Source organism: Cololabis saira, chromosome 7 (genome assembly GCF_033807715.1).
Source record: "Cololabis saira isolate AMF1-May2022 chromosome 7, fColSai1.1, whole genome shotgun sequence".
Taxonomy (NCBI): Eukaryota; Metazoa; Chordata; class Actinopteri; order Beloniformes; family Belonidae; genus Cololabis; species Cololabis saira.
The window spans coordinates 5,187,218-5,212,367 of NC_084593.1; the positions used below are offsets into that span (position 1 = coordinate 5,187,218).

General features: G+C 42.5%; 1 protein-coding gene across 6 annotated transcripts in view; it reads right to left on the reverse strand.

Annotated features, from left to right (window-relative positions):
- The window catches only part of htr4 (5-hydroxytryptamine receptor 4), a 282,593-nt gene that overhangs the window by 55,527 nt on the left and 201,916 nt on the right, over positions 1-25,150 (reverse strand). For 5 of the 6 annotated variants that reach the window (XM_061726112.1, XM_061726111.1, XM_061726110.1 and 2 more), the window contains exons 5-6: positions 19,369-19,522; positions 9,449-10,017 (exon numbers count right to left, since the gene is read on the reverse strand). In XM_061726112.1, the coding sequence (XP_061582096.1) occupies positions 9,449-10,017; positions 19,369-19,522 (723 nt within the window). Of the gene's footprint in view, positions 1-9,444; positions 10,018-19,368; positions 19,523-25,150 lie in introns of those variants that run through there. The other variant, XM_061726114.1, reaches the window with a different exon arrangement.

Genomic DNA, 25,150 nt, shown 5'->3' on the forward strand with positions numbered 1-25,150 from the left:
TCACATCCTCCGAAACTCTCTACAATCATGGAATTGGTTAACTGGTCTCTCAGCACAATTGACCAAATTTTTGCGACGAGAAGTCAGGGGACAAGGGAGGGTTTTTTGACGGATACATGATGGACTCAGTAATCCTCCCCCCCATACCCACATGCAAGTCTTCGTGATGATGTTGTTGCTTTTGTGTGCCGAGGTGTTTTTGTATCTTGACACTGCATATTTATACACATTGTGAAGATGCTTTTTCTTCCTCCCCTATCCCAGTGTTACCCTTGGAAAACAGGCGCATAATACCATCTGTGTCGCCGCCGGTGTATCCGAAGTCAAATACATTGTTTTTCTAAACTGCCAAACAAACCTGATTCTGATTCTGATTCTGAATTCTGATTCTGATTATGCGTCACACTAACGCACATCCCAGGTCACCTCATGTACATAATTTTTTTTTCCTACAGACTCATTACTCCGGCACTTAGGAACCAACTTGTTGTACATTTTTTCCTTTAATATTATTTGCTTTTTTGTATTGCACCAATCACCACAACAAATTCCTTGTGTGTGTTAAACTACTTGGCAATAAACTTCTTTCTGTTTCTGATTGTGATCAGAACTTCATTCGTGGACGGAGGAAGGATTAGTAACGTCTGTGAAGGCCTGAAGTGTTTTTGTCAGATCTTGAGTCCTCAGTTCGGACTTCTTTGCCACGTATGAAGTCAGTTCAGTTAAACGCTGCTGGCGCTGGTGGTTTTGTCCACATTAAAACAAAACATTTTATGCTTTTTCAAAGGTTCAATTAATTTCTCATAATTTTCTCTTTTAAACTTCAGTCGGCTCGCTTAAAAGCGAAATCATTCATCTTAGTTCAGCGACGATTTGATTTAAAATGTTCACTTTTTAAAGCACGAGAGCTGTTTTTGCCTGACTGCTCTGATAAGAGTGATGGAGTCTTTTTGTTTTAAAATTGGCCTCCGGTCCTGAGTTTATGGATTTTAATACGCCAAAAACAAACATCAGTAATGGAAAAGTTATGTTTGCCAACTCTTAAAAAGGAAAAAAGACTTTCCTGCTCATTGTTGCAAACACAACATTTTTGTGGGGGGTTCGGTGACATTTCACATGAAGGAGGTAGTGGACCGGACCGGAATGGACCGGACCGGACTCGACTGGGCTGGATTAGACCGGACTGACTAAACCGGATTGGACTGGACCAAACCGGACTACACCAGACTGGACTGGACTGGACTGGACTAGAGTGGACTGGACCCGGACTACCAGACCAGACCAGACTGGACTAATGTTTCACCAACTTCACAAAGTAATACAGACAAATATTGACAAGACTAGAACATTTTTAGCGTCCAATAACAAACAGTCCCAAATGTTTTGATGGGTTTTATAAATGCTGGTCTGACTTAAACCCACCAGGGGCACCAGCTTCCTCTGAGCGTCATTCCTCCACCCAATATCCTGGTAGGCAGGAACTGAGGATCACACAACAGAGGAAAACCTGCCCCACCAACCACTCGCTATTCCTCCACGGTGTTATCCTGTGAGTTACGGGTCAGGGTTAGGGTCAGGGTTAGGGTTATTCACTCGGACATGAGGGTTAGGGTCAGGGTTAGGGTTACTGTTAGGGTTACTGTTAGGGTTAGGGTCAGGAATAAGGTTAGGGTTAGGGTCAGGGTTAGGGTCAGGGTTAGGGTTAGGGTCAGGGTTAGGGTTATTCACTCGGACATGAGGGTTAGGGTTAGGGTTACTGTTAGGGTTAGGGTCAGGAATAAGGTTAGGGTTAGGGTCAGGGTTAGGGTCAGGGTTAGGGTCAGGGTTAGGGTTACTGTTAGGGTCAGGGTCAAGGTTAGGGTTAGGGTTAGGGTTAGGGTCAGGGTTGGGGTCAGGGTTAGGGTTACTGTTAGGGTCAGGGTCAAGGTTAGGGTTAGGGTCAGGGTTAGGGTCAGGGTTACTGTTAGGGTCAGGGTCAAGGTTAGGGTTAGGGTTAGGATCAGGGTCAGGGTTAGGGTCAGGGTTAGGGTCAGTGTTAGGGTTATTCACTCAGACATGAGCCTTCTCCAACGCTGTGACCAAGAGAGCTGTGACGACTTTGACTGGACAACGACCTCATGCTAGAAACTTTCTATCTGCAGCTCAACTTTTTGACGTCCTGTCTTCCCAAGATCCCTTGCATAGGTGGTGAGCACCCTTACTTCCTATCCATAAAATAAAAAATAAAACGTTTATGGGGACTCGTTGTGTATGGACGCCCGCCGTAAGATTTACTCTTTTGAATCAGTCGCCAGTGCCAAGATATGACCTTCATCGTTGCTGATGTGTGACACGATGCCGTAAACCGATACGTGGTTGTCCAACCGGGACGGGAGCGGAAACTTGGTGGTTGTTGGTGGAAGATTGCTGCAGGTAGAGAATGCTTTGTAAAAGGAAGAAAATGTTTATGATAATGTTTCTTTTCTTTTCTGTTGTTTCTTTGCTTTTTCTATTCTCTTTTTGGTTTTCTGGAGGTCGGTAGCCACAAAAAGAAAGTTGATAATATAGGATAGGCTTTTATAAGCAGTTTGCTTCAGCCTATGCCTTTTCAGTCATTGTTCAACACATGATTATTGGTTTTGTGGGAAATGTTAATGCTGTGCACAATACTTTTTTGGTGTTGTGTTGTTTTTGTGTTGTGTTGTGTTGTCATGACCTAATAAACTTTATTCATTCATTCATTCATTCATTCATTCATTCATTCATTCATTCATTCATTCATTCATTCATTCATTCATTCATTCATTCATTCATTCAAAATAGGATATTGGATCAAATCAAAGGATATTGAAACTGATATTTCCATGTGAAGAAAATTACCTTTTGTTCTGCTACTTTTTGTTATATATCTATTAGAAAAAGAATATTTGGGTCAAATTAATATATCCTCCAAATTGGAAGTAATTCTGCAGCACGGTGGCTTAGTGGTTAGCACTGTTGCCTCACAGCAAGAAGGTCCCCGGTTCGACTCCCAGGCCCGGCAGGGGCCTTTCTGTGTGGAGTTTGCATGTTCTCCCCGCGCTTGCGTGGGTTTTCTCCGGGTACTCCGGCTTCCTCCCACAGTCCAAAAACATGCATATTTAGGTTAATCGGTGATTCTAAATTGCCCGTAGGTGTGAGTGTGATTGTGAGCATGGTTTGTGTGTCTATATGTGGCCCTGCGATGGACTGGTGACCTGTCCAGGGTGGTAACCCCTGCCTCTCACCTAAAATAAGCTGGGATAGGCTCCAGCAGACCCCCGTGACCCCGCAAGGGATAAAGCGGGTAAGATAATGAATGAATGAATGGAAGTAATTCTCTTAGAGAAATATTGATATAATGGCACTTAGAAATGAAAAGAAATGGCACGGTAGAAATGAACGCTCCCGTCTGCTCAAACTTTGTCTGTCAGTTGTTGCTACGGAAAAGCCAACTCATTGGTTAAAGGTTTCCAGTAATACATCAAAAATGTTGAAAAATAACTCTTCTGACATTTATAATTTATATATTAATATATTTCATACACAAACAGCGAGCGTAACTCCAAAATTCAGCTCATCTTACAGTACTGTTTTCAATTATTTTTGGCCGAGTCGGCGGCACTTTACGGCTATGTGCTCAACCACCTCTGTGTTTTATTGCGGATCGGCTCAAACATAAAACGTCAGTAGCGTGCCAGCCTGAAGTGGCAGGATTCAGCGCTCTGCAGGTGGCGCGAGGCCTCAAACGCTACCTTGTCACAAATGATGGAAACTGACCATTAAATGGGGGCGTTGAAAGCATCGGACATAAATCATGTCACCTGTCACAGAGTGAGTAGGAGTTGGGGAGAGATCCAACACAAGTAGAAAGTAAAGGACATTTTTTAATATCCCACATTTTCACCCTCCATCTCATTTCCTGTCCTTTTTGAAAGTATGGCTCTTATTTATATCCTGCTTCTTATTTATAATATAAATGTCTCCGTTCTGCAGTTACTCATCTCCTCCTATGCTCTACCGTTCTCTATCACATCTTCTCCTTCTGTTCTTCATCTCCTGACCTCTTCAAGTTCACATTTTTCAACCACATCTTCCTGTCCCTCTCTTCGCTTTTTAACTAACCCTTTTTCATCTTTCAATCTCTTTTATCTTAACCCTTGTACTGTCTTTGGGTCAAAATGACCTAATTCTCCTGCCTTTCTTTCCTCCTTCTTTCCTTCCTTCCTTCCTTCCTTCCTTCCTTCCTTCCTTCCTTCCTTCCTTCCTTCCTTCCTTCTTTTCTCCCTTCCTTCGTTCTTTCTTCCTTCCTTCCTTCCTTCCTTCCTTCCTTCCTTCCTTCCTTCCTTCCTTCCTTCCTTCCTTCCTTCCTTCCTTCCTTCCTTCCTTCCTTCCTTCCTTCCTTCCTTCCTTCCTTCCTTCCTTCCTTCCTTCTTTTCTCCCCTGGTACATTCTTTCCTTGTTTTCTCCTTTCCTTTATTCATTCTTTTTTCCCTTCCTTCCTTCCTTCCTACCTTCCTTCCTTCCTTCCTTCCTCCCTTCCTCCCTTCCTTCCTTCCTTCCTTCCTTCCTTTCTTCTTTTCTCCCCTGGTACATTCTTTCCTTGTTTTCTCCTTTCCTTTATTCATTCTTTTTTCCCTTCCTTCCTTCCTTCCTTCCTTCCTTCCTTCCTTCCTTCCTTCCTTCCTTCCTTCCTTCCTTCCTTCCTTCCTTCCTTCCTTCTTTCTTTTCATTCTCCCTTCCTTCCTTCCTTCCTTCCTTCCTTCCTTCCTTCCTTCCTTCCTTCTTTTCTCCCTTCCTTCCTTCTTTCTTTTCATTCTCCCTTCCTTCCTTCCTTCCTTCCTTCCTTCCTTCTTTTCTCACCTGGTACATTCTTTCCTTGTTTTCTCCTTTCCTTCCTTCATTCTTTTTTCCCTTCCTTCATTCTTTTTTCCCTTCCTTCCTTCCTTCCTTCTTTTCTCCCTTCCTTCCTTCTTTTCTCCCTTCCTTCCTTCTTTCCTTATTTCCTTCTTTTCTCCCTTCCTTCCTTCTTTTCTCCCCTCGTACATTCTTTCCTTGTTTTCTCCTTTCCTTCCTGACTTCTTTTCTCTCTTCATTCCTTCTTCCTTCCTTCCTTCCTTCCTTCTTTCCTCCCTTCTTCCTTCCTTGACCCGAACACAGCACAAGGGTTAATTTACTGTGATTGTTTTACTTCACTACTCATTGCATCCTTCTTTTCTTTTCATCTTCTGCTCCTCTCAAAATGTATCTCTTCTTGTGTTCTTTTCCTCCCTTTTAATTTGATGTTTTCTCCTTGTTTTCAGATCCATAGCTTTTTTTCTCCCACCCCTTCGCTTTCTTTCTTTTTGGCCTCAACTCATTTGCTTTCTTTCCATCAGTTTAGTTCACCCATCTCTGTTTCACCATCATCCTCCTTTCTCATCCCCACCTCTCATTTTCCTTTATTTCATTAGGATATCACCTTTCTTTATCTCTCTCTTCTCATTTTACCTTTCATTTGCTTCTTCTCTGTCTCTCACAGGCCCAGTCTTCTCATCTTATCATCATTTTACAACTCCCCTTCTCTTCCTTCCTCCTGTCCTCCCCTCATTGCAGATGGTAAAGAGTTGTATATTTGCTGTCTTGGCAATGACTCCAATGACACGAGTGTGTTTAAATACTTTAAAGAATGTAGGTTTTACACGTCATTCCTTCAGTTGGGCAGCGTAAGTGGCAGATTCATCATAATCCACCCGCGTATTAACCAGACAGCTGCTTTACGCTCAGTTTTCCCTCAGATGAAAACTGAGCTGAATTCCACCACAACTCAGCAGACTGTTCATGTGTGGGCAAAAATATTCTACAATAAATTTCAAAATAAAATGCCAAATACCCATCGCGTACAGTAAGTGCGTCCAGAGAAACCCTACACAGCTCCAGACTTACTTAGAGAGCCAGTGGTGCAGGTTGGGTTCCTGTTTTGTTTTTATAGAGGCATAGCACATTTCTGGGGTTCTTTTTTTAAATCATATTAAACCATCTAACGCGGGGGTCGGCAATCCGCGGCTCTAGGGCGGCATGGGGCTCTTTAGCGCCGCCCTAGTGGCTCCTGGAGCTTTTTCAAAAATGTTTTACCTTATTTTTTCCTTTTTTCTTCTTTTTTTCCTTTTTTCTATTTTTTCCATATTCTTTTTTTTTCTTTTTTTCTTTTTTCTCTTTTTCCTTCTTTTTTTCTTCCTTTTTCCTTTCCTTTCTAATCTCGACATTTCGACTTTTTTCTCGAAATTTTGACTTTTTTCACGACATTTCGACTTTTTTCTTAACATATCAACTTTTTTGTCAACATTTCGACTTTTTCCTCGAGATTGTTCTTCAACATTAATCTCGACATTTTGACTTTTTTCTCGACATTTCGACTTTATTGTCGACATTTCGACTTTTTTGTCGACATTTCGACTTTTTTCTCGAGATTGTGCTACCAACATTAATCTTGACATTCTAACTTTTTTCTCAAAATTTTGACTTTTCTCTCTACATTTCAACTTTTCTCTCTACATTTCGACTTTTTTCTCGACATTTCGACATTAATCTCGACATTTCAACTTTTTTCTCGACATTTCAACTGTTTTCTCGACATTTTGACTTTGAATAATGAAAAAAATAAATCTTCCCCCAGTTCTAACTAATATAGAAACATGCAGCATGTGTTGCCTTCATTCTAAGGCTTATACAAGACTTTTCATTTTTTGCGGCTCCAGACATATTTGTTTTTTGTATTTTTGGTCCAATATGGCTCTAAAACATGTTGGGTTGCCGACCTCTGATCTAACGCCACCGTGCAGTGTTGTTGTTAATCAACTATGAAACACCGAGGTGTTCTCAAGCCAGCAGAGAAACCTCTCTGGCATGTCAGAGTGGATGGAACCAGCAACCCTCACTCATGAACACGATCCAGAGACACCAGAACTGCTTCTCATGAAGCCAATATCCCAACACTAGAAACTGCAGGACACACTCAGTTATCTGTCCAGATCCTGACTGTTTATAACTTTCTTTGAAACACAAGCACATGCTCAGTATCAAACAGGTCATGATGTTATGGCTCCTCGGTGCACATTCACATGCACATGCAGGTGTCGGCCCTTTAAAAAACTGAATTTTTGAAATTGAAAGCAGAAATGACGGAAATACACACAGTGGATTAATGGGGTTGTGCCATTTTTAAAAGTAGAGAAAATTAGATACTCAAGAAGGGGAAACTTGAACAAATTCTATAATAAATGGCAACCGTTTTTATTTTTTTACGTGGGTTTTTTTTTTTTAAGATCTTTACTTTTTGTCTATCCTTATGTTTATGTGCCAAGTTAATTATTTGATACAGACTATGTCTATTTTATTGTATTTTTTATCTAGTCTTGTTTTGTGTTATCGTTATTTGTTTTAAAAAGTATGTACATTTAAAATATCTGGTGCATACAACCATGTTCATTGCTGTCACCAATGTGCCCTGGCATATGTAAGTGCCTTTGTTACTTTTGCATCAATGAAAAATATGAAACAGAAATGAAGGAAATTAGTTTCCTTTTTCTTTGAGGAAAAAGTGAAAACCGAAAGGTAAAAATATGTAAAAAAAAACCCACAAGAATAAGCAAAAGTAAAACAAGTCAATGGAACATGTACATGCTCAGAGTATGGTATTAAAAAACAGTGTAAAATCAATAATGGCTAAATTTAAGATAAAAAGTTGAAGAAGTAACAGAAGTTTGCACATTTTTGTTGCAAAATAGCAAACGCCTGCCACCAGAAGAGCTGCACGTCTCTTAGGGGGAACAGAAAGAAGAGCAGGATGGTAACCCAATCTGCACGCAATAAAAGAGGACCAGTGTCTGTGTTGGCTGGAGAAGCACGATAACATTCTCCAGCTGGAGATTCACTCTGAGGCCACGGAGGGACGGACGGAACAAACCCCGATCTGCTCGAGCAGTGATCGGCACAGCAACGAGTCCAGGTGCCTGTAGTCCTAGGAGACAAATTACGGCTTTGCCAGCGGGGACCAAACGTGATGAGTTAGACACCATCAATGCCACCTCGGGTCTCAGTCCTGGGAAACCCAAGAACCAGTTTAGGATGTGACTTACTGCTTCCTGGCCTTTTAAAAGCTCTGGCTCTGATGGTTTCAGTGGCTTAGATGTGATGAACCGTGGTGTCAGTCTTTAACTAGCCGGTCAATGTGTAAATTTGCCGGCTAATGTGCAAAATAACCGTCAGGGGGCTAATTTAGAAAAAATGACACAAGGTACTTTTGTCAAGGTGGCAATACATTTTTTAAGCTCATGGTGCGAGGGATAGGGGGTAGGTGGCTCAGTTGGTAGAGCGTTCGCCCATGAACCTGAAGGTCAGTGGTTCGAACCCTAGTTCCGCCTGTGTCCACCAAAGTGTCCTTGGGCAAGACACTGAATCCCCTGGTTGCTCCCGGTTGTCAGGCCAGCGCCGTTGTATATGGCAGCTCCGCCGACAACCGGTGTGTGAATGTGTGCGTGTGCGTGTGGGTGAATGTTTGCAGTGTAAAGCGCTTTGGGGCTGTAGGAGTACAGCTGGAAAGCGCTATATAAGTGTAATCCATTTACCATTTACCATATCACATTTTTAATCATCTCTCCAGTCTCGATGCTCCATCCATCCATCGTCCGCCGCTTATCCGTTCCCGGGTCGCGGGGGCAGTAGCCTCAGCAGGGATGCCCAGACTTCGTTCACCCCAGACACTTCCTCCAGCTCTTCCGGGGGGAGTCCGAGGCGTTCCCAGGCCAGCCGAGAGACAGTCTCTCCAGCGTGTCCTGGGTCTTCCCCGGGGTCTCCTCCCGGTGGGACATGCCTGGAACACCTCCCTAGGGAGGAGGGACATGCCTGGAACACCTCCCTAGGGAGGCGTCCATGAGGATCCGATACAGATGCCCAAGCCACCTCAGCGGACGCTGCACCGATCCGTCTGTCAATCTCCCGCTCCATCGTTCCCTCACTCGTGAACAAGACCCCGAGATACTTGAACTCTTCCACCTGAGGCAGGACTTCTCCACCCAAAATATCCAGTGTGACAGTCTTTGTGAGGAAAGATCTATTCCCACCTTCTCTTTGCCACCTCCAAAACAGACAAACAGTTGTTGCGTCTCTCTCAAGAAAGGTGCGCTCCTAAACCCGAAGCGCGCGCATAATGAGATGAGGTCTCTCCTCCTCCTCCATTTGCACAAATTGATTAAACCAAAACAAACTAAGCAAACATAATTCATTTGGTAGATAGAGTCCAGTTACTACACTACGGAATAGCCTACAGTTCAGTTGAATGGATGAAATTTGCGCTTCAAACCAGTCACTTTTGTGTTGCCGACCCCTGCCTTGAAGTATGTTTTCAATCACCTTTCGTGGCAAACCTGTAGATCAAACCTGTAGACAGATTCTGCAGATCAAGATGACTTACTTGAGAACATGCGTGGAGCCGTTGATCTGCGTGGCGGTGCAGGGGGCGCCTGACCCGATGATGGACGACCTGCGATACCGCTTCCTCCCACAACACAGGATGATGAGGAAGGCACGGCGGAATGACTTGTTGAGGAAGGCGTAGAGGAGGGGGTTGAGCATGGAATTGATGTAGCCCAGCCACAGGCAGGCAGTCCACAGCTGGTCGGGCACTGTGTAGTCTATAAACGGGTCAACTACGTTGGTGACGAAGAACGGTGCCCAGCAGAGGCAGAAACAGCCCATGATGATGCACAGAATCTTTGCCGCTCTAGTCTCTGTTCGCATGCGGTTGTTCCGTTGGTGGTCGGCAGAGTCCGAGTTTTGAGCAGCGCTCACCCCCGCCCGCTGCAGTATGCTGATCTGTTTGGCGTGGGCTTGGGCTACCACGTAGATCCTCTGGTAAGCCAGCACCATGAGCACCAGGGGGATGTAGAAGGCCACCAGAGAGCACGTGACGGCGTACGGCTTGTTGACCATGAAGACGCAGGACGTGGTGTTGCTGCCCCAGTTGTGGCTCCTCTGCTCAATCTGGGAAAGAGAAGAAAAAAAAGCTAAAAACTGCGTCATTTGACATAAGTGACCATTGTGTCACTAAGACCCAGTCCCAATCCCCCCCTAGTCCTACTTTTCAGTCCTACCCCTACATTTAGCGCGTTCCCGTGAGGGTAGTGGTGTCCCAATTCCTCTTTGCATGTAGGGCTAGTGGACATAACGAGGGCTGGTGGACATAACGAGGGCTAGTGGACATAACGAGGGCTGGTGGACATAACGAGGGCTAGTGGACATAACGAGGGCTAGTGGACATAATGAGGGCTAGTGGACATAACGAGGGCTAGTGGACATAATGAGGGCTGGTGGACATAACGAGGGCTAGTGGACATAACGAGGGCTGGTGGACATAACGAGGGCTAGTGGACATAACGAGGGCTAATGGACATAATGAGGGCTAGTGGACATAACGAGGGCTAGTGGACATAATGAGGGCTGGTGGACATAACGAGGGCTAGTGGACATAACGAGGGCTAATGGACATAATGAGGGCTAGTGGACATAACGAGGGCTAGTGGACATAACGAGGGCTAGTGGACATAATGAGGGCTAGTGGACATAACGAGGGCTAGTGTGTATGAATCTAGCCCTTCACAGTGAGGGATTTCAGATTCTGACTCACCGACCGAGGGCTAGAGAAATTTCCGAGAATGCTTTACGTCATCATTTGCAGACTGAATCAAACAAAAAAACATGGCGGACATTTCTTATTTTTTAGTGAATAAAATCAATATTTTAAGTTAGTTTCTGCATAAAAATGCATTTTGATTACAATTTTAGCGAGAAATATATATTTTACTTTCATAATATTCATTCAGTGAATGTACATAATCACTCGCTTGCCCGTTGTTGCGAAGTCTTTTCAGATCTTGCCAGAATAAAGGGATTTATGGTTCCGCGTTACACCAACACAGAGTCTACGGCGTAGGTTACGCGGCGACTCATTTTTAGGGCTTGTGGTAGAAAGTAGGGTGAACATTGGGATTGGCCCTAAATCTAACTGGATAACTTATATCTTTCTATATATTAGAAAAATTATTACTGTAACAGAGCAATAATTGATGATGTTGGTATTGTTCAGTTTACTTCTTTGCTTGTATGCATTTCATATGCACGTGTTTTTACCATAAACAACATTATTTATCATGATGCCTTAGCATATGTGAAGGTAACTGGTGACAGATACAGAGGCTTTGAAAAGGTCTCATACTGATCCCTACTTATACTGATAAAGAATACAAAAAGTATAATAAATAAAAAATAAAAAATATACTGTTTATATATTGTAATTATATATTTTTTACTTTTTTATCCTTCTTTCGCTGCATGCTGCTCAATGCAAATTTCCCCACTGAGGGATGAATAGAGGACTATCTAATATAATCTAAGACACAAATAAGAACAACTATAAAGTCTCACACTGAGTTAAAAAGCTTGGATTAAGAGGGAGGTCTTGAGGGCAGATTTTAAAAAGGTAAATGGAGAATCCTGCCTAACACGTTTTTCCCCCCGAGCCTCCGCCGTGTCCTCGGCTCTTCCAGGGGATGAGTGGAGGAAGATGTAGAGGTAGGGTGGGGTGAGATCTTTTAAAGATTAATATCATTTTAAAATTACCTCTACAATAGACAGGCAGCCGATGCAGTGAAGGTTACAGCGTGTGTTTATAAAACCACTCTAATCTCTCCTGCTTCTGAGTCTCGCTGCTGGATTTAGGTTATCATTGCAGACATTACCACGGCTTTGGGAAGCTCAGTCAGCTGCTCCTATATGTAAACAACCTTCCCGTTGTCATGGTAACTCATCATAACAGCCACTGAAATGTGCCAGCGTTACCAGCAGGAATCATAAAAGCAGAACAGGATCCAAAGCGGTTTAGAAAAAAAATGTTTCAACAATTAGAGTCAGGCGGGAAGGAGAATAAGCACCTCCAATTAGGAGACCTTTGTTGGTTGGAAAAGGGTGAAAAGAGGCCCTGCTTCAAGTAGAGGGGTCTCGTCCTGAAGAAAGACGGGCGCAGGAGTGTAGCAACCTATATGTAATGTAATGTAATGTAAATGTAATAATTTCCTACAATGTAATAATTTCCTATAATGTAATAATTACCTGAAAATGTAATAACGCCTGAAAATGTAATAACATTTGCACTTAACTCAATCGAAAATGTAATAAAACCCCATAATGTAATAAAATATCCTGACTGATATTGTAATAACATTTTTACCGATAATGTAATACCTTATAACGTTATTGGGAATTTATTACATGCTACTCAAAGTCTGCAATTTAACCCAATAGTCATTCTGGTGTTTCAAATCCAGTGTATAAAACATGCTTAGATACTTAAAACACAAAATGTAGAACTCTGGACTGAAAATGAACATATATATTACATTATTTGTCAAGTATTACATTATCAGTTAAAAAAAAAAAAAGACCCACCTGAAAATGTAATAAATTCCCAATAATGTAATAAGGTATTATATTATCGGTAAAAATGTTATTACAATATCAGTCAGGATATTTTATTACATTATTGGTGAAGTTATTACATTATTGTATTTTATTACATTTTCAATTGAGTTAAGTGCAAATTTTATTACATTTTCAGGCGTTATTACATTTTCAGGAAACTATTACATTATAGGAAATTATTACATTATAGGAAATTATTACATTATAGGAAATTATTACATTATAGGAAATTATTACATTATAGGAAATTATTACATTATAGGAAATTATTACGTTATAGGGTGCTACAAGGACTACTGAAAAATGAAGTGAATTAACCACCATGGTGGAAAATTATATTGAACTTACCAAAAGCAGAGACATAAACAGCAGGACCAGACAGGCATATAAAAAAACAAGTCCTTTATATGTAGGATAAGATAAGATGAGAAAAGGCAGCCCGTACCTGTGCCTATGCCACCTACAGGTCAGAAGGCTGATTCCACCTAAACAACCTCTAAAAAACTGTAACCGGTTGCAGGAGGAACTCAGTAGCACCTCCCAGAGTTCATAGGATCAAAGTGGTTGAAGAAAGCAAAGCCGTTACCCACAATGACCCTCACTTTCTTCCTCACTCTGTCATTAAAAACATATTAAAAGGGCTTTAGAGGTTCACCAAATGTTTCATTAGCCACGGCTGAGACCTTGAATGCCACTGATGTGGTGCCGTTGCAGCTCCCCATCATTCCAGAGGTGCAGCAACAACATCGAGAGGGAAGCTTTCCTGCTTCATCCACGTGCCGTTGTGACCACAATGTGTCACAGAGAATATTACTTCAGAAAACCTGCATGTCAGCTTTTTAGATATTGAATTCTTTCATGATGAACTTATTGAAAATAATCCTTATTGTACAAAGTAATCTACAAATATATGAATATCGGGATGTTTTGTCTGTTTTATTTTCTGAACCACTGTCTCATCTTGTACATTGTTTTGTACTGAAATAAAAAGTGGAGAAAAAGGGTGGTTAATCTGTTATTTAAATAAAATGGAAATAAAGGTCCAGTGCTGAAGGATCAATGCCTTGCTGCACAGAAAAACACTTTCACCACCAAAGAGCCGACTCACCAGCCCACACTGTGTCTGGCTCGGTCTCTGCTGCTGAGGAGAAAAACAGCTCTGCAGGAAGCGGGACATCATCATCAGTCACAGCAACAATCTCTGACTCCTCTTGCTCATCTCACCTCGGTGGTAAACCTTAGATCAGGCTTACGAGATGAATCAGAGATAATGCTGTCTGGTTGATGGAAGGCTGAGCTCTCTCACGTGTTATACCCAGGCCGGTTTTATGAATGGGCTGATATTTCCAAATATAACCCTGCGTTCACACTGAAGCGTCATAGGCAGCTCCGGCTGCCATTCATTTCCTATGAAAACGCGCGTCGAGAGGCAGCGAGAGGCAGCGAGCGCGGCGCGTCAATTTGAAGTTGAAAAATCTGAACTTTATGCAAATGAGCAGCGGCGACGCCGAGGCAGCGTCCAATCACAGACTGGGATTCCCGAAGCGAGAAGCCTCAATGCAGATTGTACTTTCATGTACACACAAACGTACACTCATTCACATGCGTACATGAGCAGAGCTCTGAGCTAACACAGTTATTTTATCAGGAATTAATATATTTCATCCAGCAAACTGACATTTTTGCTGATTTAACTGCCGTTTTTACCTGAACTGATCATGTGAAACACGTATCTGATGGGTGAGGAGCTGGATGGTCCCAACGATTTTATTTGCTACATTAATCCAACGCAAAATAATTAAAACCCGTGCTTATTAATCACAAAACACAGTTTAAACATCATGACCAAATCCGCTTCGACCCGGTGTCAGTGATCAGCGCAGACAGACTGCAGCTTCGCCTGAATTATGGTTCTGCGTAAAATCGACGGCGTACGGTGCGCGTTGCCAGGTACCCTACGTCGGCTCTGCGTTGGTGTGACGCGGAACCCTAAATCAGCCTAGGCGGATTTATGGTTCACCGGGAGCAAGGGCTCGCTGGCGGTTGATGTTGATACACGGACCAAACTTGTTAAGGAGCATCAAACTCACTCTTATCTACGCTGAAATAACGCTAAAATATAAAGAAGGCGTCCCAAAGTGTGATCTATGGTGAAATAGGAAACTGAAGATGTGCACGCTATATGAGTAGGCTGGTCCCACTGTTCCCTCCAGTTCTGCAGCTTTACCCCCGCCCACTGTAGCTTTAGCCCCGCCCACTGCAGCTTTAGCCCCGCCCACTGCAGGCGTCGACAGTACATGACGCTTTCAGTGTGAACGCAGGGTTAGATGACGTGGAAGACAGTGTGGTAACATTTCTGAATCTCCTGCTTCAAGGCACACAACAAATTGAGCTTTAAGTTGGTGAGCAGCTTCACTGATATATGAGCACGTCCAATGTTGGATTTGGGTTTAAATGTGGGCAGACCAAAACTCAAGCCTCTTCTGTCTATAAAACATTTCACAGCTGATCCTGGATCGTCTGTGCTGCCGGATGCAGAGCTTTTACCCTTTTATAACAGTCAGAAATACAGCCCACTGCCTCTGCAGAGGCGGATGTTGTTACGCATCTTCCTACACTCCTGTTGCTCTTCACACACTCGGGCTGGTCGTGGGTCGCTGTGTTTAATGTCTGATTTGCTTTCTCAGTGCATCACGAACGTGGCTGGCTTTGTGTCCTCCCCATCTGTTCGCTCCTTCTCTCCGTGCTCACATTCAGTGAATTCTAATGAAGCCATTGTCATCCAAACTTTAAGTCTTTGTCATTTTCTTTCCTAAAATTAGACTTATTACACCCCATGTAATAGGTTATATTTTGACGTCTCTGTTATCTGCCTTTTGGAAGGCCTACATTGCCGAAACATGTTGGCATTTTCTTAACTTTTACAAAGCCATGATTTAATAAAGGCTTTTTATATTTTTCTACCTTCTTGAGTGCCTTGATTTTTCTAAATTGTTTTTCAATCTTTTTGATCCCCATGCCGAAGAGCACCTGAAGTATACACTTGTTTTCTCACACCCAGCAGCACTCCATGCATTTTTAGTTAGACTTAAGGTTATATTTTGATGTTTGGGAAAATCTCTGACAGGTGTGGCATTGCCGTTGTCCCACGTTGCATCATTAAAGCGCCCAAACCAGAACTCTGAACTTCTCGGCTCGTGTGAAGTGACCACAGTTTGCCCTCTTCGGTCAACAGGCCACGACCAGCGACGCAGGAGCAGCCGCTGAGCTCTCCAACCCTTTGCCTCTTGCTAACTGAGTTCTGGTTTCTCTGTTAACTTGTAGAGCTTTTGGTTTTGGCTGCACAGATTGTTTGACGGCTCTAATTAGCCCCCCAGAGAGCCGCTGCTGCCAGTGAACGGCACCTCCCAACTCCAGACTCTGTCCTGCAGACTTCTGTCTGTGAACGGGTTTTTCTGTGTGTGCTGTGTGGATTGTGATGGTTCTACCACTGGCCAACTGAGCTGACCGGCCACAAGCACATTTGTCCACATCTCACATCTCACCCTTCTTCTCCTCTCCTCTCCTCTTCCCTTCCTCTCTTCTCCATTTCCATTTTTATTTATTATAAATATCTCATAGCCATCATTTTTGTCCATCGCTCCTGTAGTTTCTTGTGCTGGCCCCCCTTTTTTCTCTTTAGTGCATGTTTGCAGGCCGGAGCTTCGGGAGCTGCGTGCTGGCCTGCGGTCCCCACCCCCGGTCATCCCGCTGCTGCTTCCACCTGCCTGCTGTGCTGCTGACGTCCCCGACCCCCCCACTCTGGCCTTCGGCAGGAGGGTCCCCCCTTATGAGCCTGGTCCTGCTCAAGGTTTCTTCCTCCTAAAGGGGAGTTTTTCTTGCCACTGTTTGGCTTAAGGCTTTTCTCCCACTAGGGGAGTTTTTACCTGCCATTGTTTATGTAATAATTGCTCGGGGGTTTATGTTTATGTTCATGTTCTGGATCTCTGGAAAGCGTCTAGAGACAACATCTGTTGTATTAGACGCTATACAAATAAAATTGAATTGAATTGAATTGAAGTAATATGGACAAAAAGGCACAGAGATGGTGACATCATACTTTCCCTGTTGTATTGTACAGCATACAACAACATTCATGCAACATATCAGCCTTTGATTTAAACTTACACTTATTTTAGAGATTTTACGTCAAAATTACTCATCACAGCACCTATTCCGGTGTTTACAGCTCTGTTCATGGCAGCTGGTTTTAGGTGGTGAAGTCCGACACTCAACTTGACTCCTCAGGTTTCTGTTACGAGGACCAAAAGTGTCTGCTTTAGCCCCAAGCTGAAGCTGTGGCCAACTCAGAGTGGGTCGTGGTGGTTACTACAGTTAACAGCATTACACATCAAATTATTTTGGAGTTATTTGTATATATATATATATATATATATATACTTTTTTTTAATAAAATATAAATATATATTTTCATTTTAATAATTTGAAGACTCTTCAAACACATAAAAGTGTATCACTAAATTCAGGTGCACTCAAGAACTCACAATATGCAGTAACACCATAGCATTAAAATAACAGTATTGCTCATTTAAAGTTGAAATCAAATGTTCCGGATGGTCATGGCTTTGGGATAAAACCCTGCTGATCAATAGTTTGGTGCATGTTACGATGTGCTGGGAACGCAGTACTAACAGACGACGGGCAGGAGGAGAGGAGTCTTCCAGGATGTTGTGCAGTTTTATTTTGGTTTTCCCAGCAGCAGTGGGTAACGATGCCTTCCAGGGCAGATGGCTCGATGTTGGTTTGTCATGTTTTGTGTTTTTAGTCGTCTCTGCAGAGCCGTTTCGTCTGCTGTGTCTGCTCCCAGACTGGACCCCAGGAGATGTTCAGAGAGCCGTGGTGTAAAGGCACAACTTCACTAAAGATACTCTTGTTGGACCCCAGTGTGAGACCTAAAACATTTAGTTTATTTAACTTTATTTAACTTGTGCTGTCTTCGGGTCAAGGAAGGAGGAAGAGAAGAAGGGAGGAAGGAAGAATGAAAAGAAGGAAAGAAAGAAGGAAGGAAGGGAGAAAAGAAGGAAGGGAGGAAAGAAGGAAGGAAGTTAGGAAAGAAGGAAGGAAGGAAGGAAGGAAGGAAGGAAGGAAGGAAGGAAGGAAGGAAGGAAGGAAGGAAGGAAGGAAGGAAGGAAGGAAGGAAGGAAGGAAGGAAGGAAGGAAGGAAGGAAGGAAGGAATGGAGAAAAGAGGAAGGGATAAAGGAAGGAGAGAGCAGGAGGAAAGAAGGAAGGAAGGAAGGAAGGAAGGAAGGAAGGAAGGAAGGAAGGAAGGAAGGAAGGAAGGAAGGAATGGAGAAAAGAGGAAGGGATAAAGGAAGGAGAGAGCAGGAGGAAAGAATGAAGGAAGGAAGGAAGGAAGGAAGGAAGGAAGGAAGGAAGGAAGGAAGGAAGAAAAGAGGAAGGGAAGAAGGAAGGAAGGAAGGAAGGAAGGAAGGAAGGAAGGAAGGAAGGAAGGAAGGAAGGAAGGAAGGAAGGAAGGAAGGAAGGAAGGAAGGAAGGAAGGAAGGAAGGAAGGAAGGAAGGAAGGAAGGAAGGAAGGAAGGAAGGAAGGGAGAAAAGAGGAAGGGAGAAGGAAGGAGAGAGCAGGAGGAAAGAAGGACAGAAGAGTTAGGTCATTTTGACCCGAAGACAGTACAAGGGTTAAAAAGATAAAAATCTAGGCAGACCAAACTCATGAGAAGAGTTTGGTCACGGCCATAATTGGTTTGAGGAAGAGAAAGAATGAAGTGCAATGAGAAAGCGCGGCAGCAGGACAACGGAGTAGTGGCCGGTTTCACGGTCCCAGACCTTATTGTTACCGTACAGTATATTAACAGCTCCTGGTAAATTCCCACACTCTTTAGCATTAAGCTTTATATAGTTTGATATTGAGAAACACAGAAATTATATGAACTCTCAGGTTAACAGTTCAGGATTCAGTTAAACTCTCTCTCCATTGCACATCTCATATTTGCAAACTTTAAGCTTTTTCTTATTCTACCTGATCCGTTGTTTATATTCCAATCTCAGTTTCCAGTTTATGACCGTTTGCCTCAAGCTGGAAACTGAAATGCCAACCATAATTTAAAACTCTTTAGCTGCCGCTTTTAATGTCAATGTAAAGCACTTTGAATTACCTTGTGTTGAATTGTGCTATATAAATACATTTGCCTTGCCTTGCCTAAAGAGTTCAACTAAGCGATGACAGCTTTTTAAATTTGCAAGTTTTAAGAAGCCTAAAGTGATGAGACGGGCTTCAAATTCGCACTATATTTGATTTTATATTCTATTCTATTACAGGGTTTTTAACTTTCATATTCTATTGCATCATTGTTTCCTTTCTGGTCCTTCTTGTTTGCATTCTATTTAATATAATCAATACTAAATTTCAAAAATAGCATCTTAGTAAACAAGTGTCAGCTGCTTCAGCTTTTAGACTAAAAGAACCAATGTGCCTGACCTCACGTCTGCAGAGTCAGTGGTCCTTCGCTGTCTGTGTCTGCCATGTTGATGTTGTTGCCACGGCAACACGAGGAGCATTTCCTCTCACTTGTAAATAATGCTCCTCCACACTACAATTTGTTTTATTGTGCATGTCGACACTAAGAGTTTAAGCAAAACATGTTTTGTTCATTTTTTTCCCTCTTTGTGACTGTTTTTTGTCAAAAATTTGCTTTTTTTTTGGTCTCCTACGGGGATTTCCATTTTCAGTGAATGGAAGTGTCCCACTACTATAAATCTAAACAAGATGTATTTAACGCATGCAGAAAGACTATCCCAGGACGCTCAGCGAGTCCTTTCCTCTGGACACAAACACTCACCAGGTGGTCGATGCCGATGCTGTTCCAGCCCTGCATGATGGGCAGGAAAGAGATGAAGGTGGGGATGACCCAACAGCCGCCGACCATCAGAGACACTCGCAGGGGAGTCATCTTGGTCTGGTAGACGAGCGGCTGGCAGCAGATAGCGTAATACCTGCAGAGAGGACATGGTGAGGGTTAGAATGTCGTCAGCGGTTTTTCATCTGTGCAACACAAGCAGCCAGTGGACATCAAACCGGCAGAGGAGCCTTAATGTTGCTAAGACTAAACTGATCTGTTGACATTATGTACAAACACATATACACCATCATCCATCCATCCATCCATCCATCCATCCATCCATCCATCCATCCATCCATCCATCCATCCATCATCCATCCATCCATCATCCATCCATCCATCATCCAACCATCCATCCATCCATCCATCCATCCATCCATCCATCCATCCATCATCCATCCATCCATCATCCATCATCCATCCATCCATCATCCATCCATCCAACCATCCAACCATCCATCCATCCATCCATCATCCATCATCCATCCATCCATCCATCCAACCATCCATCCATCCATCCATCCATCATCCATCCATCCAAATATCCAACCATCCAACCATCCATCCATCCATCCATCATCCATCCATATATCCAACCATCCATCCATCATCCATCCATCCATGCATCCATCATCCAACCATCCATCCAACCATCCATCCATCCATCCATCATCCATCCATCCATCCATCATCCATCCATCCAAATATCCAACCATCCAACCATCCATCCATCCATCCATCCATCCATCATCCATCCATCCAAATATCCAACCATCCAACCATCCATCCATCCATCCATCCATCCATCATCCATCCATCCAACCATCCATCCAAGCATCCATCATCCATCCATCCATCCAACCATCCATCCAAGCATCCATCATCCATCCATCCATCCATCCAACCATTTTGGTCTGGTAGACCATGGATAAATAAACAAGTTGATATACATTTTTTATTTTCTATTTAATGGAATATATATTGAATTGTGAATGAAACGGTGCTCGATAAGCGAGTAACTGAACTTCAAAGATGATAATTATAAAATATTTTATGCTTATTTTTCTTCTACTTTCCTTTCTCTTCAGCACGTTAAGTTCCTCATCTTTTCACATTTTCTGTAACTTCTCTGTGTTTTCTTCCCTCACTTTTTCTGACTTTGCCTTTAAGCTTTTGATGAAGATTTCAACTCTGAAACGTCCACTTGAAACGACAGAAACGACTGCATGAGCTTAGTAAATGTGACATTGCGATTCTCCAGCGGTCTCTTTTTTTATTATCTCCAGACAGGAACCACCAGTTGGCCTTGGCCTGAGACAGGAAGTTGAGTCTGTCAACTCTAGCACCCTTCTGTTTATTCTCCGGTGCACTGCTTAAAACACAAATACCATCTTTCTTTCTGAGCCATAACTCTTCCTGTGACTGTCAACAATCTGTACACAGTTTAGAAAGTATTGTTCTTGCGGTCATCCTATGGAGTTTTTTGTGCTTCAAATTAGAGAACAAAAGAAACCGATACAGTTGCCATGGGACTGAGATGAACGGCCAGCCCAGATCTGTGGAATATTCCATAAAAATATTGCATGGAAATTCAGTGTAAACAATGCTCTCATTGTGGCACATTTCTGTCTGTCATATTGCCCATTTTCAGCTTATATTTATCCCTGCTACATGCCATCTTTATGAAACACTCACTCCGGCCTCCAATGATACTCCAATGAGATTTATAACTTTAAACAAGAAGTTACAACAGATAGAAATTTGCTGTCTCTCTGTTTTTGCATTTCCAGTACAGGATAATTCACCCTCTTCTTAATGCACACCCAGATAGCAAAATATCTTAAATCAAGTTGAATTATGATCAAAAAGTTAGATTTTAAATACGGTATTAGGGGTTGCTCTGATAAGTTTTCTTATATTTGGGAACCTATTCTTTCTTTTGTTAATTCTTTGGCATCCTTGGAAGATTAATTTAATTTGATTTAATTTAATTATAGGGAAGTATGATATATTGCTAACCATGTCTATTGTTTTAGGGTTCCTCTTATGTCTGTTTATTTTAATTTTTATTTATTTATCTTATTTCATTTTATTTTCATTTTTTTGTTGTTGTTGTTTTGTGTGTCCTGTATTTTATTTCATTACTTTATTTTTCCTATTATTATTGTCTTCAATCAGAGTTTGATTGGTAATTGGTACTTACTTTGGGACCTGTTCATAATTATGTATTTTACAGTGTGTGTGTTTTGGGATGTTTGTTAAGTTTTGTGTCCTTATTTATTTTACTATTTTTTTTGGTTTTGTGTGTGTGTGGTAAAATATAAAACGGGGCATGCTGTTGAATCCTTTAAAAAATGGTTATTGTGTAATGTGCATAACATCGAATACCCAATAAAGAAACATGGGAAAAAAAAAAGTTAGATTTTTGGTTACGATTGATCAACCATCAATCAATCGTCCAATTCTAATGCCAATGTGTAATCAATGTTGAATCAACATATTCTGACCAGGCTTCAACATGGATTCAATGTTTATGCCTAACCTTATTTCAACGTTGAGTCACTCATATTTTGCTATCTGAAGGTGGACCGGCCGGTGACCTGGGGCCTCATGATCAAAACGTCCGTAGATTTCAACATGAAACCGTCCGTGGAATTTTCACGTACGCAAAAAAAAAATTCAGATGTACAAAACCCTGGGTATGCCCAAATCCACACAGGTTCCTTTGAACATCACAATCAGCGTGGATTTGAGCGCACATTGTTAGGATGAGTGGTTTTTAATGGATAATTATCTTCAGTCCCCGCGTGAAACCTTTACGCGCGGGCGTAAGCCTAAATTATGGTTCCGCGTTAAAACGACGCAGAGCCTACGCCGTAGGGTACGGGCCGACGCGCACCTACGCCGTAGGCTCTGCGTTGGTGTAACGCGGAACCATAAATCAGCCTTAAAGGTTTCATGCGCGCACGTAAAACTCATTATATATATTAAAAAAATCTGTGTCCCATTAGGGGCTCCATACCTCTTGGCCTCCACCTTCAAATCACTCCACTTTTTTTTCTGCAACAGATCTGTCCGTGACCACTCACCTCTCTTTATTTTATACTATTTATATACTATTTATACTTTTACTGTGACCACCAAATAATGTCGTTTTCCTGCCTCCAACTCATCCACAACATCTCGATCTCAGTCTCCGTGAAATTCAGTGGCACGGTGGCTCGACACGTCTCATTTATCCTGATGCAGCAGAAACAGACTGCAGGAAGCCGCTGCGCATGCTCAGCAGGCTCATTTATATGGAAATACAATCATGGAGTACTTTGCATTGCCCATTTATGGTATGAAGTGGGCGTGTAGAGGGCGGGATATGAGGCGAAATCACGTGCGCAACCTTCCAGCTGGACTGTGATTTATAAAGAGAACATTGCGTGCAGATGTGCGTGCACACGGTTTTATAAATCCGGATTTTTTTTTGCGCCCGCCATTTTCGGCTTTTGGGCACACGTGCACTTTTAGTATGAATCCTACACACTCTTTTATAAATGGGAACAGGAGACTTTTGTAGTTGTTGAGTGACATAGTCTTAAAAGGACATAAAGAAACATGAGAAGGGAAGAGCAGAGGAGGAGGAATGCTGAAAGAGGAGGGACTGAAAGATGACAAGAAAAAGTGAAGAAGGGATGAGTGATTCCTTTAGAAAAAAGCTTATATGACGGCCTTGGCGTTGCTGACAGTAACAAATGCTGTTCATCCGGTCTGCTCAATGACTTGGTGTGTGTGTGTGTGTGTGTGTGTGTGTGTGTGTGTGTGTGTGTGCGTGTGTGTGTGTGTGTGTGTGTGTGTGTGTGTGTTGCATCTTTGCCACCATACGCGTGCATCTGCATCATTCAGATAAACCTGTATGTATCTTTATAGCTCCATCCACCCACAAAACACAATTAGAGCATTGTAACAAGATTAAAGGGAGATTGTAGGAACTGTTAAGTACAGTGTGTCCAGAGCCTTACAGGTGGTTGGAGTGAAAATGAGACAAAGTGAATGGTGGATAGCCAGGACGTTTAGAGCGCCAATGAAGTTAGGGCCAAAAGAGCTAATTGCTTCCACACATTTGCATGTTTTGTGTAAAAACAAAAGTTAGAAAAGCTGTCCCCTTCCAAGGTACGCAGATGTGGATCACAGACACACTGAGAAGGAGGAAAGGATGCGGGTCAAATGCAAGTATACACACAGCCTGATGACAGTGTGTGTAAAAATAACAGCCAATCACACCACAAGGAGGTACCATGAGAATCACAGGAACAAAAACATAAAAAAGACAGCTGGAAACACAGTTTCCAACTAAAATGTTTAACAAAAGAGAAAAAAAATGAATGCAAATAAAGCCAACAATAGAGCAGATGTGAAAGGTCTAAAATGAGTTCTTGTAAACTCCGTTTCTCCTCATTTTGACCACCCATAAAATCCAAATCAGTGTTTAAGTGTGTTTTATGTACAGTCATGTATAAAGGGAAAGCATTTCTTCTTGCAGCTTAAACGTTCAGGGCATATGAACTAAAATATCATCTGGACATTTGATTTATTAATCAAAACAACAAACATCTCCAATGGTCTGACGTCGTTCCAGAAGTCTTGTGATCTGTTCACACAGAAAATCTAAGCAGGGCAGGAAGGATTTCCTGGAGCAGCAGATCTGAGGGCACCTGTGACTGAAGACACTATTTTGTGGAATGGCTGTCTTGGGAACAGAATGCCCAGGGTTGTCCACTTGTGCAGTCAGGTCCAGAGGCTCCAGAACCGAGCCAACCTTATTCATTTTTGATTTGATCCACTCGGCATCCTGTAGCGGAGCCAGAGGGGGGTGAGGGGGCGGTCGCCACGGGGCCCACAAGCTCATAGGGCCCAATGACAGGGCCCCGTTTTGTGTGATACGTTCATATATAATTGTAAATTGTAGGCCATAATAACGATAAAATGTGCATTGTGCGGTCAGTGTAGGCTAATTCTTACTTTACAACTGTCCTGAACGCATCAGGGCTGTGAGCCAACGCTGATTGGCTGTAAAGCCTGAATTATGGTTCTGCGTTAAATCGATGCAGAGTCTACGCCGTAGGGTACGGCGAAGCCTACGGCGTAGTGTACGCGGCGACGCACACCGTACGTGCGCATCACCGCGTACCCTACGCCGTAGGCTCTGCGTTGGTGTAACGCGGAACCATAAATCAGCCTTAACACTTTCAGCCAATTTGCCGACTCTACAAATTCGCGGCCATGGAGGAGATGAGCACTAAACTTTAAAAGAGGACTAAGCATGTACAAAGTTTTATGGAAGAGCCGACTGCCATTGGTGAGTCAGTGTAACCTTCATAAATAATGTCTTTATCAGAATGTTGTGTAGCCTTGACCACCTGCCTATTTGAATTAGCTTTGTTTTGTTGTCAACTAGACCGCCGAGTTCATTTTCTGTTATAAAGCTCAGAAATGATGTTATACACCGCTGTGTCTATATCTATCTAAATAGATTGTGTAATTTTAGACCAGTTATGTTTTTTTTTTTATTTAAGTTGTATCAAAGATGGAACTGAGTCAGTCCGTGACTATCTGAGTTTTCAGCTCCATGTGATTGACAGCTGTCAGGCCTATAGGCTTGGCTCAATAGAAGTGAGAATAAATGTTGTTTGATGGGTAGGATGAAGAGTTGTTGAACGTTAAAATGACTATC